General features: G+C 44.4%; 1 protein-coding gene across 8 annotated transcripts in view; it reads right to left on the reverse strand.

The window, feature by feature from the left end:
* ANKRD42 (ankyrin repeat domain 42) overlaps positions 1-10,219 on the reverse strand; it is a 56,162-nt gene extending 45,943 nt beyond the window's left edge. Inside the window, exons 1-2 of one of the 8 annotated variants that reach the window (XM_010853200.1) lie at positions 9,154-10,218; positions 4,661-4,827 (exon numbers count right to left, since the gene is read on the reverse strand). In XM_010853200.1, the coding sequence (XP_010851502.1) occupies positions 4,661-4,827; positions 9,154-9,211 (225 nt within the window). In that variant the 5' untranslated portion in view covers positions 9,212-10,218. Of the gene's footprint in view, positions 1-2,068; positions 2,199-4,660; positions 4,828-7,072; positions 8,719-9,153 lie in introns of those variants that run through there. The other 7 variants (XM_010853198.1, XM_010853199.1, XM_010853203.1 and 4 more) reach the window with 7 other exon arrangements.
* Positions 10,220-11,076: the final 857 nt, after the last annotated feature.

The raw sequence follows: 11,076 nt of genomic DNA on the forward strand, positions 1-11,076 counted from the left end.
AACAATGATTCATCAAATAGAAAAAAAGAATTTTTTAAAAAGAAAATTCTGAAAGTACAAAACATATCTGCACTAAAAGTTTACTTTATGGAAGAAAGTGAAAAGAAATAAAGAGCCTCTTGATGAAAGTGAAAGAGGAAAGTGAAAAAGCTGGCTTAAAACTCAACATTCAAAAAACTAAGATCATGGCATCCAGTCCCATCACGTCATGGCAAATAGATGGGGAAACAGTGGAAACAGTGATAGGCTTTATTTTCTTGGGCTCCAAAATCACTGCAGATGGTGATTGCAGCCATGAAATTAAAAGATGGGAAATCTACGGAAACAGTGAGAGACTTTATTTTTGGGGGCTCCAAAGTCACTGCAGATAGTGACTGGAGCCATGAAATTAAAAGACGCTTGCTCCTTGGAAGAAAAGCTATGACCAACCTAGACAGCGTATTAAAAAGCAAAGACATTACTTTGCCTACAAAGGTCCATCTAGTCAAGGCCATGGTTTTTCCAGTAGTCATGTACGGATGTGAAAGTTGGACCTTTTAAAGAAAGGTGAGTGCTGAAGAATTGGTGCTTTTGAACCATGATGTTGGAGAAGACTCTTCAGAGTCCCTTGGACTGTAAGGAGATCCAACCAGTCCATCCTAAAGAAAATCAGTCCTGAATATTCATTGGAAGGACTGATGCTGCAGCTGAAACTCCAATACTTTTGGCCACCTGATGCGAAGAGCTGACTCATTTGAAAAGACCCTGATGCTGGGAAAGACTGAAGGCAGGAGGAGAAGGGGACGACAGAGGATGAAATGGTTGGATGGCAACTCGACGGACATGAGTTTGACCAAGCTCCGAGAGCTGGTGATGGACAAGGAAGGCTGGTGGGCTACAGTACGCAGGGTCACAAAGAGTCGGACACAACTGAGTGGCTGAACTGAACTACAGGGGCTCAAAAGCTGATTTCATCTGATAAAAGAAAAAAAATGAAGTCTAGTAAAGCACAGTTTTCACCAGTTATTAATTTAGTTGTCATTTTATACTACCAACATAAGTCCTACAAGTCTTAAGAAATCTCAAAAAGGTTAACAGAATGTAAAGGTATTAGTGCAACACCGAAGTAGAGAAGTAGGAGATGATCCTTAAATGGCAACAAAGAAATGCACCAAAACTTTTTTATTTAGATTTAATTTTGTTAAAATTCAACAAACATTTCTTGAACAGTTGCTATACACTGTGCTAGACACTAAAAATATAAATTTAATTCAACAAACTTAGCAATACGACAAACATTTATTGTGAATCCACAACATGACTCCAATATTCCAGACACTATACTAGATATTGAGGGAAAAAAAGATAAAACTCAAATGAAAAAAATGGTACCTTCAAAGAGCTCAAAATTTAACAGAGAATACAATTCCATGTGATAAATAGAATTTTTCAAATGTGTATAAAATTGAGGGAAAAGTTGCTAGTTGGATGATACTGAGAGGGGAAATACAGAAGGCTCTGCTACTTGAGTAAGTGCTACTTGAGCTGGATTTCAACTGGGAAGAGGTGAGACCAGACACGTGAAATGGCTCATAGGCAGTCTGCAATAATATTAAACGGTAGACTGGTTTGGGAAATGCCAGTCGCCTGCACTGGAGCATAAAACAAGTGTGACAGGAGTGGAGGGACAGGGGTGGAGGCTGAAGAGGCGTCTACCATATTAAACAGCCCAAACTTTATCCTACAGAGCAGAGAGTCACTACAGGGACTTAAGGAAGGTTTTCTGGAGAAGGAAATGGCAACCCACTTCAGTATTCTTGTCTGGAGAATTCCATGGACAGAAGAGCCTGGTAGGCTACAGTCCACGGGGTCACAAAGAGTCGGACACGACTGAGTGACTAACATTTTCACACTTTCACTTTCTTTCAGGAAGGTTTACTGCTTCTGTTTTAGAGCAGTAATCTTGTGTGTCAGTTATAACCAGAGGTAGACGATCCAAGAAAGAAGGAAATCAAGTAGCTCTAAAGCAGTGGCTATGAAGGTGGAGAGGACAATTCTAAGAGTCAAAGATGGAAGAGAATCAACAAACCTCGTCATCAGTTTTCACCACATCCATACGCACCGTGAGGCACTTCATCCAGACAAATGCTTATACTGAGTTTTGCTTCTGAGACAACTCAATAATGATTCAAAGGACATTTGAAACATTAGCCTGGAAAGCTAAGAAAGGGAGTGAAAAGAATAATGGTTTAGTTTCAGACCAACTGAATGAGATGCCAGTCAGGTATGCATGAGCTGCTGATAAGCACTGTATGCAGAAACCACAATTCAGATTCTGGAGAGAAAACAATTCTGTGAATTATTATACAGAAGAGATCAGACAAGGAAGTCTAAAAATGGCCTGGAGGTAACATACAAGAGAAAAGTCCACTGGCAGGGCATAAAGAAAACCACTAATTTGGCAGACTAAAATCAGTATTTCCTCTTCTCTTCAAAATCATTTTTAACAAAAAGGCAAGAAAATCTCATCGTTGATGAAGCTAAGAGACATCTGAAACCATAAAATAGATGGGAAAGCTGCCAAAGTGTAGATCCATCAGGGATGTGGGAGGAAACAGCAGAGAGAAGTCCCCACTCAGGGCTGCAGGCACAGACAGACCATCAGGCGCATTCCTCCCAGGTGAGAGGGAGCCACCAAAAGGGCAAAGGAGAAATCCCACAGTTCAAGTGGGGCACACAAACTGGTGGAGAGAGATTCTTTGGACCAGATTTGGTTCCAAGAAGCAGAAAAGCCCAAACAAACAGGAAGTCACACAGAGACTCCATATTCATAGAAAGCAGACTGTGCGGCAGGGGAAAAAGAGAGATGCATAGTGCAGCCTACAGGCAACAGGGAAATGTAATAGCTAAAATAAGCTCCCCACACACAACAGTGAGAATCATGAGGAAAATTCCAGTTGGCTTTGTACACAGCCCAAGAATAAAAAGTTGTGCATACAAATAAACTTATCTATGAAATAGAATTCACCTGCAATGTGGGAGACCTGGGTTCCATCCCTGGGCTGGGGAGATTCCCTGGAGGAGGGCATGGCACCCCACTCCAGTATTCTTGCCTGAAGAATTCCATGGACAGAGAGCCTGGAGGACTAACGTCCATGAGGTTGCAAAGAGTTGAACACGACTAAGTGACTAAGCACACAGCACATGAAACAGAAAGAGACTCACAGACACAGAGAACAGACTTACCATTGCCAAGAGGGGGCGGGGCGGAGGGAAGGATTGGGAGTTAGGGACTAACAGATGCAAACTATCACATTTAGAATGGATAAACAACAAGGTCCTACTGTATAGCATAGGGAACTATATTCAATATCTGGTGATAAACCATAATGGAAAAGAAATGAAAAAGAATGTATATATACAAGCATAACTGAATCACTGCTGTACAGCAGAAATGAATACATTGCAAATCACCTATACTTTGATAAGATATATCAATAAAAAAAGGAATTTATGCATTAAAATATTAACTAAGCACTGCTTATACTATTGAAAAACTAAAGCCAACGAAATATCCATCAACCAAAAAATGAATACATTCTGATATTTACCTAAGAATAGACTACTACAACATGGCTGAAAGAAATGAACTAGAGTACATATAGGGAGAAGGACATGGCAATTCACTCTAGTGTTCTTGCCTGGAGAATCCCAGGAACAGGGGAGCCTGGTGGGCTGCGTCTATGGGGTCGCACAGAGTCGGACAGGACTGAAGCGTCTTAGCAGCAGCAGCAGAGTACATATATGTAACCACCTCATTAAGTCAAAACTACATTGTTGAACAAAAAAAAGCAAGCTGCAGAATGATCCAAATAATATGACATTCATATAAAACATGTCATTTAAAACTATGATCTAATCATATGTAATAACAGCATGAAACATAGATGGTAATAATAAACACCAACTTCAGAGCAACAGTTACCTCTGGAGTTGGAAGAAGAGAAACGACACCTGGGAGGGGCGCTTAGGGGCTTAAAATGCATCTGTGAGATTCCATCTCTGCCCAAAATCTGAAGCAACTACAGCAAAAAGATCAGGATCTAATCTGTTATCCTCTGCAAGCCACCCTCTCTGCTGCTTTTGGAATCCAGCCACCACACTGAGAGGAACCACAAACTAGTCCACATGTGGCGACCTCACAGAGAGGCCTGCGTGGAGAGGAATCAAGATGGCCAGGGCCCACAGCCAGCCTCTACTACCAGATGTCTGTGTGATCAGGCCTTTGAAAGATTCCAGCCCTAGCTTTTAAATCCTCTTGCTGGAGCCCCAACATCATAGAGCAGAGCAAAGGTGTCTCTGATATCCAAATTCCTGCTTCACTCCTAAGCATAAATAGTTATTTTATGCCACTAAGTTTTAGGATACAATTTATTACAAAGCTAACCAGAACACCCAAATGTTAGTGAATTGAAAAGAAAAATATTTGTGTATATATGTATAACTGAATCACTCGGCTAAGCAGCAGAAATTAACATTGTAAATCAACTATGCTTCAATAAAATTTAAAAAAAGAAAAACATTTGCGGTGCCCAGCATAAGGCCTCAGTCCTGTTTGCTAAATTTACAAAGCTGCCAACAGCTCCAAACTTACCCAGTTTAATAATTTATAGTTTCTTACCTCCAAACTGCCAGAATGTGCTGCCCAATGTAAAGGGGTAAATTTATGGAGAACATCAACTTCGTTAATGCTGGCACCACGCTGTACGATTTCTGAAAGCTGCTTTACGTCTCCAGCACGTACTGCATCATGTATGCTACCAAAATGCACTTTCTTCCTGGCACCTACTGAAAAACCAAATTGCTTAAAATATATTGCAAAACTAAAAAAAGCCTAAGCATTGACATATATAATCTATCACGTGTAAAGTAGGTAACTAGTGGAAAGCTGCTCTATAACACAGGGAACCCAGCTCGGCGTTTTGTGCCGACCTGGAGCCGGGAGGGAGGTTTAAGAGGTAGCGGTATATACATAAATAGAAGTATGACTCATTCGCATTGTTGTACAGCAGAAACCAGCGCAACATTGTAAAGCAATTATCCTCCAATTAAAAAATAAATTTAAGATAAAAAAAGACTAAAACAACAATTGAACCGAAAGTACAAAGTCACTTTGGCTTTCCAAATAATTTACTAACAAAGATACTCATGAATAACATCTTAATCGGACTTCATTTTCAGCTCTAATATGTAAAGAGCACAGAAGTCATCACGTACATTCATACAGGAAAAAAGCTGAACAAACTGAAAATCAACAACTTTCCTTAGACTCATCAGAATTCAGGTCTCAGGGCAAACAGCCACCCTGAATTTGGAGAGACAGGTCAAGAGAAATGTGGTCAAGTTCAGCTCACCTGGAGCAGAAGCCACTGGAACCACAAACTTCCAGAAGCACTCAAGTGGTAATTTTGACAAACTATTGGGGGCTGGGTTATGTACTAGCCTAAGAGTGAGAAACTCCTCAGGGCAGTAGTCTTACAAGGCCTCCTCATTTTCATAGATTTTACCTTCAAAACTCCACCAGGTTATCATTGTGAAAAACCAAAAAAAAAAAATCGCTTCATGTCTTCGGTAGAGGGAGGAGAGAGGTGACCATTTGGAAACCTGCCCAGCTATTCTCTGTAACAAAGGCCTACACTCCAGTGGAAAAGACTTAACCAGAACCTTATCTCACATGGGCAGATACATCTTATCAATGGTTTTCATATCTTTCTCATATATCCTACACTAAGAAAGGGATGGCACAACTTTTACTTCATACATGAAGTTTCATATTTTATAATTTCATGTTCCAAACATCAAGACTGCACCGTCAGCCTTACTGTCCCGTGAAATATCTTAACGTGCATTGTGAACCAGAAGCACTGAAAGTACTTAAGCATGAACAGACAGTAGTTGGGGAAGAAGTAAATAGTTCAAATCAGTTGACAGCTGAAATAATTTCTTACACCAACTATTAGCAAAATACTATGCATTTTACTCAAAAATCCTTTCTGAGCATCTACCATGTGCCAGGCATTATGATAATACAATGAACAGACATGGATTTTAGACATTTTCTTTCCACAGATGCTTTTAAAACTACTGGGATAAATTCGACACAATAAAAAGCCTGACAGTAACATCCTAAGAGTTCAGGTAAAATAAAGGAGGAAGAGGAGGAAACAGTGGAGCAAGTCTCTGAAGAACGATTGAGATATATGTATCCGGGCAAAGGAATAAGGAAGCATCCCACAAAAAACCAAACTACCTGGTAAATGTTTAATGATGTTAATCCCCCTAGGTCAAACCTTCATTATTCTCCTTTATTGATTTCTTTTAAACTTTGGCGTAAGGGCTTGTATTTGGTTCTCCAGATGAGCAGTGGGGCCTTAGTTCCTCGACCAGGGACTGAATTCATGCCCCTCTGCAGTGAGAGTGCAGAGCCTTAACCACTGGATCACCCTGAAATCTCCATTATTCTCCTTTAAACAAGTACTGCAAGATCTACAAATGACATTCTACCCATTTTCATCCATTTTATACAGGAACACTCTAATCCACCATATGCAAGGACACTACCCTGATCACTTCATGCCTCCACACTCCAAACCGCTTCTGGTTATCCAGTGCTCATCTAGAGGCTCTCAGTATGACTGTCTATGCCCTCCCATAACTTGCTGCATGCTAAGTCGCTTCAGTCGTGTCTGACTTTGTGGCTCTATGGCTGTAGCCCTCCAGGCTCCTCTGTCCATGGGATTATCCAGGCAAGAATACTGGAGCAGGTTTTCATGCCCTCCTGCAGGGGATCTTCCTGTGTCTCAGGGATCCAACCCGCATCTCATTATGTCTCCTGCATTGGCAGGTAGGTTCTTTACCACTAGCACCACCTGCGAAGCCCTCCCATAACTTGCCTCCATCTAATTTCACAACCTTTTTCTCACCACATGCCATTCCAGTTTATTCATTCATCCACTCATCCACCCACTCCACATTACAAGAAATGTTTGGCCAGATTATTTTACTAATATGTATCTAGAAACATTTTAAAAACCTGTACACAATGTTGAATCCTGATTAGGAAGCAGTTTCCAACTGTAAGAATTAAAAAGCATGATAACTTATAGGTGTTTTTTATTCAAGATTTCTGCCTTGATTATATAGAACTTTCTAAGAAATACTTGTGTATGTCATTTTTTTTAAACTGGAAGAAAAAAATTCTGTTGTTTCATGTAGTGTTTAGGATGTCCTTCACTCAGTTGATTAAAAAGATGAAACCTGAAAAAAAAAAAAAAAGACATGGTCTCTATCCTCAAAGAACTCACAGAGATATACAAATACAAATTACAAAACAATGTAGTAAGAGCAACGACAGAAATATTCCTAAGAACTTAGGAAGCAGAAGACTTCTAACTCAGCTAGGATAGGAGGGAAGGAGAGCAGAAAAGGGTTTCTAGGAAAGGTAACACCTGAGATGAATCTTCAAGGATTAGCAGGATTTTTCCAGGTGAAAATGCATGCAGGGAAAGGCATCCTGGACAGTTCAAGAAACTATAAAAATACCCACCCTACTGTGGAAGCATAAGGTTGAAAGGAAAAGAAGCTAGAATTAGACAAGAGACAGGATGTACTGGAACTTGTGAGAGTTGAACAGATAGCGGGGAGTCATTAAAGGATTTTAAGTAGAGGACTAAGAATGATCAGATGTGTAACGCTGGCTGCAGTGAGGGGAATTAATGGACTGGGGAGCAAAACAGCAAGAGAAGAGATCAAGGAGACCATGTAGGAAGATATCTACAGGAGTCTCCACCAGAGACGTTGAGACCCTCAACTAAGAGAACAGCAGTAGGAACAGAAACGGAAACAGATTCAACATATATTAGGCAAACAGGACGAAATGAACTCGGAGGGATCTGGTGTGTGAAATGAGGGAAGAATAACAGGACAACTCCAAGGTGTGTGACTAAGTTACACAAGTGGTACAGGGCCACTGAAACAACCAACACTAAAGGACAGAGAGGACATAATGATACAAAATCATATTTTGAATGTGTTGATCTTGAGGTGCCCAAGGAAGAGTTCCACAAGGGAACTGTATATGCAAGTCTGCAGCTCCAAGGAGAGGTCTGGAGCTGAGCTCTCACGGTTACCTGTGTCTCAGTAGTAGGCAGCTTTCTCTGATCCCCAACCTCATCCCACAATGGAGTCAGGGGCCCTCTACTCTTTCTTATAATATTCATCAGGCTAGTAATTACTTGCTCAGTATTTATCTTCCCCACTAGGAGGAAGGAATGTGTTTGTGTTCTTTGCTCACAGTATCCTTAAGAAAAAGCACACAGTAGACACTCAATATTTACTGGATGACTGAATGAATAATAGGGTTATTATTATTATTCAGTAGGGTTGAAGTCGTAGAACATAACAAGCAAAAAAGCATCAGTGATGGCACTATCCGAGGAGGAAAAAAAAAGCAACATTTATGGAAAGGATAGAAGAAAATTTAGGGTGGATGGATGGATGCGTGGATAGTTAGCTAGCTAGACAGACAGACAGGGAGAGTCGGGAAAGTGGAAGGAAGAAAATTAGGTGAGTCTAATATTTCCAGGGCTTCCATGGTTGCTCAGAGATAAAGAACCAATGCAGGAGACGCGAGTTCCATAACCTGCTTCCGGAAGATCCCCTGGAGAAGGAAATGGCTACCAACTCCAGAGTTCTTAGCTGGGAAATCCCATGGGCAGAGGAGCCTGGCAGGCTACAGTCCATGGCGTCGCAAAGAGTCGGACACGACTCACCGACTAAACAACAACAAACAAATACTATTTTCACAGAGTCAAATGCCGCAGAGATGCCAAGAACTTAAAAGGGTCCATAAACTTTAACAAGAGTTGCTATCACCTAGGAACGAAGTCTCAGGAATGGGCGCAAGTGGGCGCCAAAAAAAAAAAAAGGTAAGGAAAGCTGAAACGAGGAAGGATGGGGGCCAGATGACCAGATGAGCTTTGGGACCCACTGTAAACAGGTCGATTAAGGGGAAAGAAATGAGTGACAGGTGAGAAAGGGAAATGCCAAGAAGGGGCTCGAGTGAGAAAAGTGGAGTGTGGCAGAGACAAGGGCCAGCGAAGCGGTCCGACTCACACGGGGTCGCAGTCTCCGTGGAGGAGGTGGACGGTCCCGAATCGGACACCCCGGGCATGGTGCGGCGACTCGGACTCCGGGGGGGCGTCGAGTCCAGGCCCCCGCTGCTGCGGCGGTCTTCGCTCGCTGTCACCCACGAGCCACTGCAGCAGCGGCTGTCTCCCTCGTCGTCGCTAGGCCCGGGGCCGCCGTCCTCCGTCGTCCTCCCCCAGGAGGCCCGGCAGCGGGAACCTTCGTCCTCACTTTCCCTCTCCCAGAAGCGGCGGCGGCTGGCGTCTTCGCTGACGCTCACCGCGGAGGAGTCGCTGGCCAAGTAGCCGCGATCTTCACTCACCCCTTCCCAGGAACTGCTGAGGCTGCGGCCGCCATCCACACTCGCGCCCTCCCAAGAGCCACTGAGGCGGCTGCGGCGGTCGTCACTGCCCCTCTCGCCCGAGTCGCTGGCTCGGGGGCCCCGGACCTCCCGGACTTCCTCCCAAGTCCCGCGAAGGCGGAGGCCGCGGTCGTCTCTGACGGATCCCGAGGAGTCACTAGTTGGGTGACTTCCGACTTCACTGAAGCTCGCGTCGCTGCTGAGGCCTCCCCTCAGTCTCTCCCAAGAGTTGCCGGGACGGTGGCCGCCGTCTCCCCTGACTCTCTCCTCAGAGACGCTGCGGCCGTGGCCCAGGTCTTCGCTGACCCTTCTCGAGTTATCGCGGGAGAAGCCGACGTCTTCACTTCCTTTTCCCGTCGGTACCCGGCAGCGGCGGTCGCTCTCCTCGCGGATTCTTTCTCTGTCTTCGCTAAGACGAGAGCCTTGGCCCTCGCTCACTCTTTCCCTGGACGGATCACCGCGACGGCCGTGCCGGCCGTTTATCCTCCACACGCGCTGGCTGGTGCGGCGGCCGCCGTCTTCGGTTGCTACTCCGCGAGATTCGCTGTGGCGGCGGCCGCCGTCGACGAGCACCCGCTCCACTGAGTCGCTTTCCAGCGTCCCGACACCAGCTACCTGGTTAGAGAGTTGGGGGGCGGGGGGGCGCGGGACGCGGAACCGGCGCCCTGGAAACGGGTAAACTTCCGGCGTGCTGCGGTAATTTCCGGTTCCTCGCCGCTGTGCGTCACTTCCGGCTTCCTTGCCCTTTCTTCTTCTTCTTTTTTTTTTTTTTTAAGTACTCTTTATTTTTTTCGAGGCGTCCCTTCTAGACATGGTGGTGTGGAACGGGTTTCGGTGAAATGGCGCTCGGCCTCCCGTCCAGCCTGTCTCGGCCCCGTCTCTATAACGGCTTGGTATCGGTTGCGCCCGCCAGAGCTCGGCTACGCCAGTGGAGAGGATCCGGGACTGCAGTCGGCGTCCGTGACCCGAGTGTGTGCCGCGAACCGGGCGGGGCCTTGCATCCTCTGGAAACCTAGTGTACTTTTTCGGTGCCGGTTGAACCGTTGGAGAAAGTATATTCTTACCCTGTCATAAGTACGGACAAAAGACCTAATGGAGAAGTTAAGCGGCTGCAGTGCTGTGCTATTATTGAGTGTGCCCACCGCCAGCCTCTTTGATAATCGCTTGGTACAATTTCTCACACTAATTTTGTAAGGTAGGTGTTTTCCCCGTTTTACAGATGAGGAGATTCGAGGTATGAGTAATTTGTTAAGGCCATACAGCAGGTAAGTTGCAAAGCCAGTGTGAAAAGAGAGGTCTTTAGTCAAAAGACTGCTCCAGATCTCCTGACTCCCAAGATTTCGTTTCACTGTAAAATGGTTTCTTTGAACAGTTTGGCCCAGATCTTTCTCTGCAGCCCGGTTGCTTGACGTGTGTTCTTCCATTCGTGTTTATAGCAAACACGGGTCAGGTGTTGTGCTAGCATCTGAAAATACAGAAATTAGAATTCTCTGCCCTCCAAGGACAAGGGCATCACACACTTTGATTCTCCTCTTACCCTGTTCCCCGCC

This window comes from Bison bison, unplaced genomic scaffold (genome assembly GCF_000754665.1).
Source record: "Bison bison bison isolate TAMUID 2011002044 unplaced genomic scaffold, Bison_UMD1.0 scf7180017864324, whole genome shotgun sequence".
Taxonomy (NCBI): domain Eukaryota; kingdom Metazoa; phylum Chordata; class Mammalia; order Artiodactyla; family Bovidae; genus Bison; species Bison bison.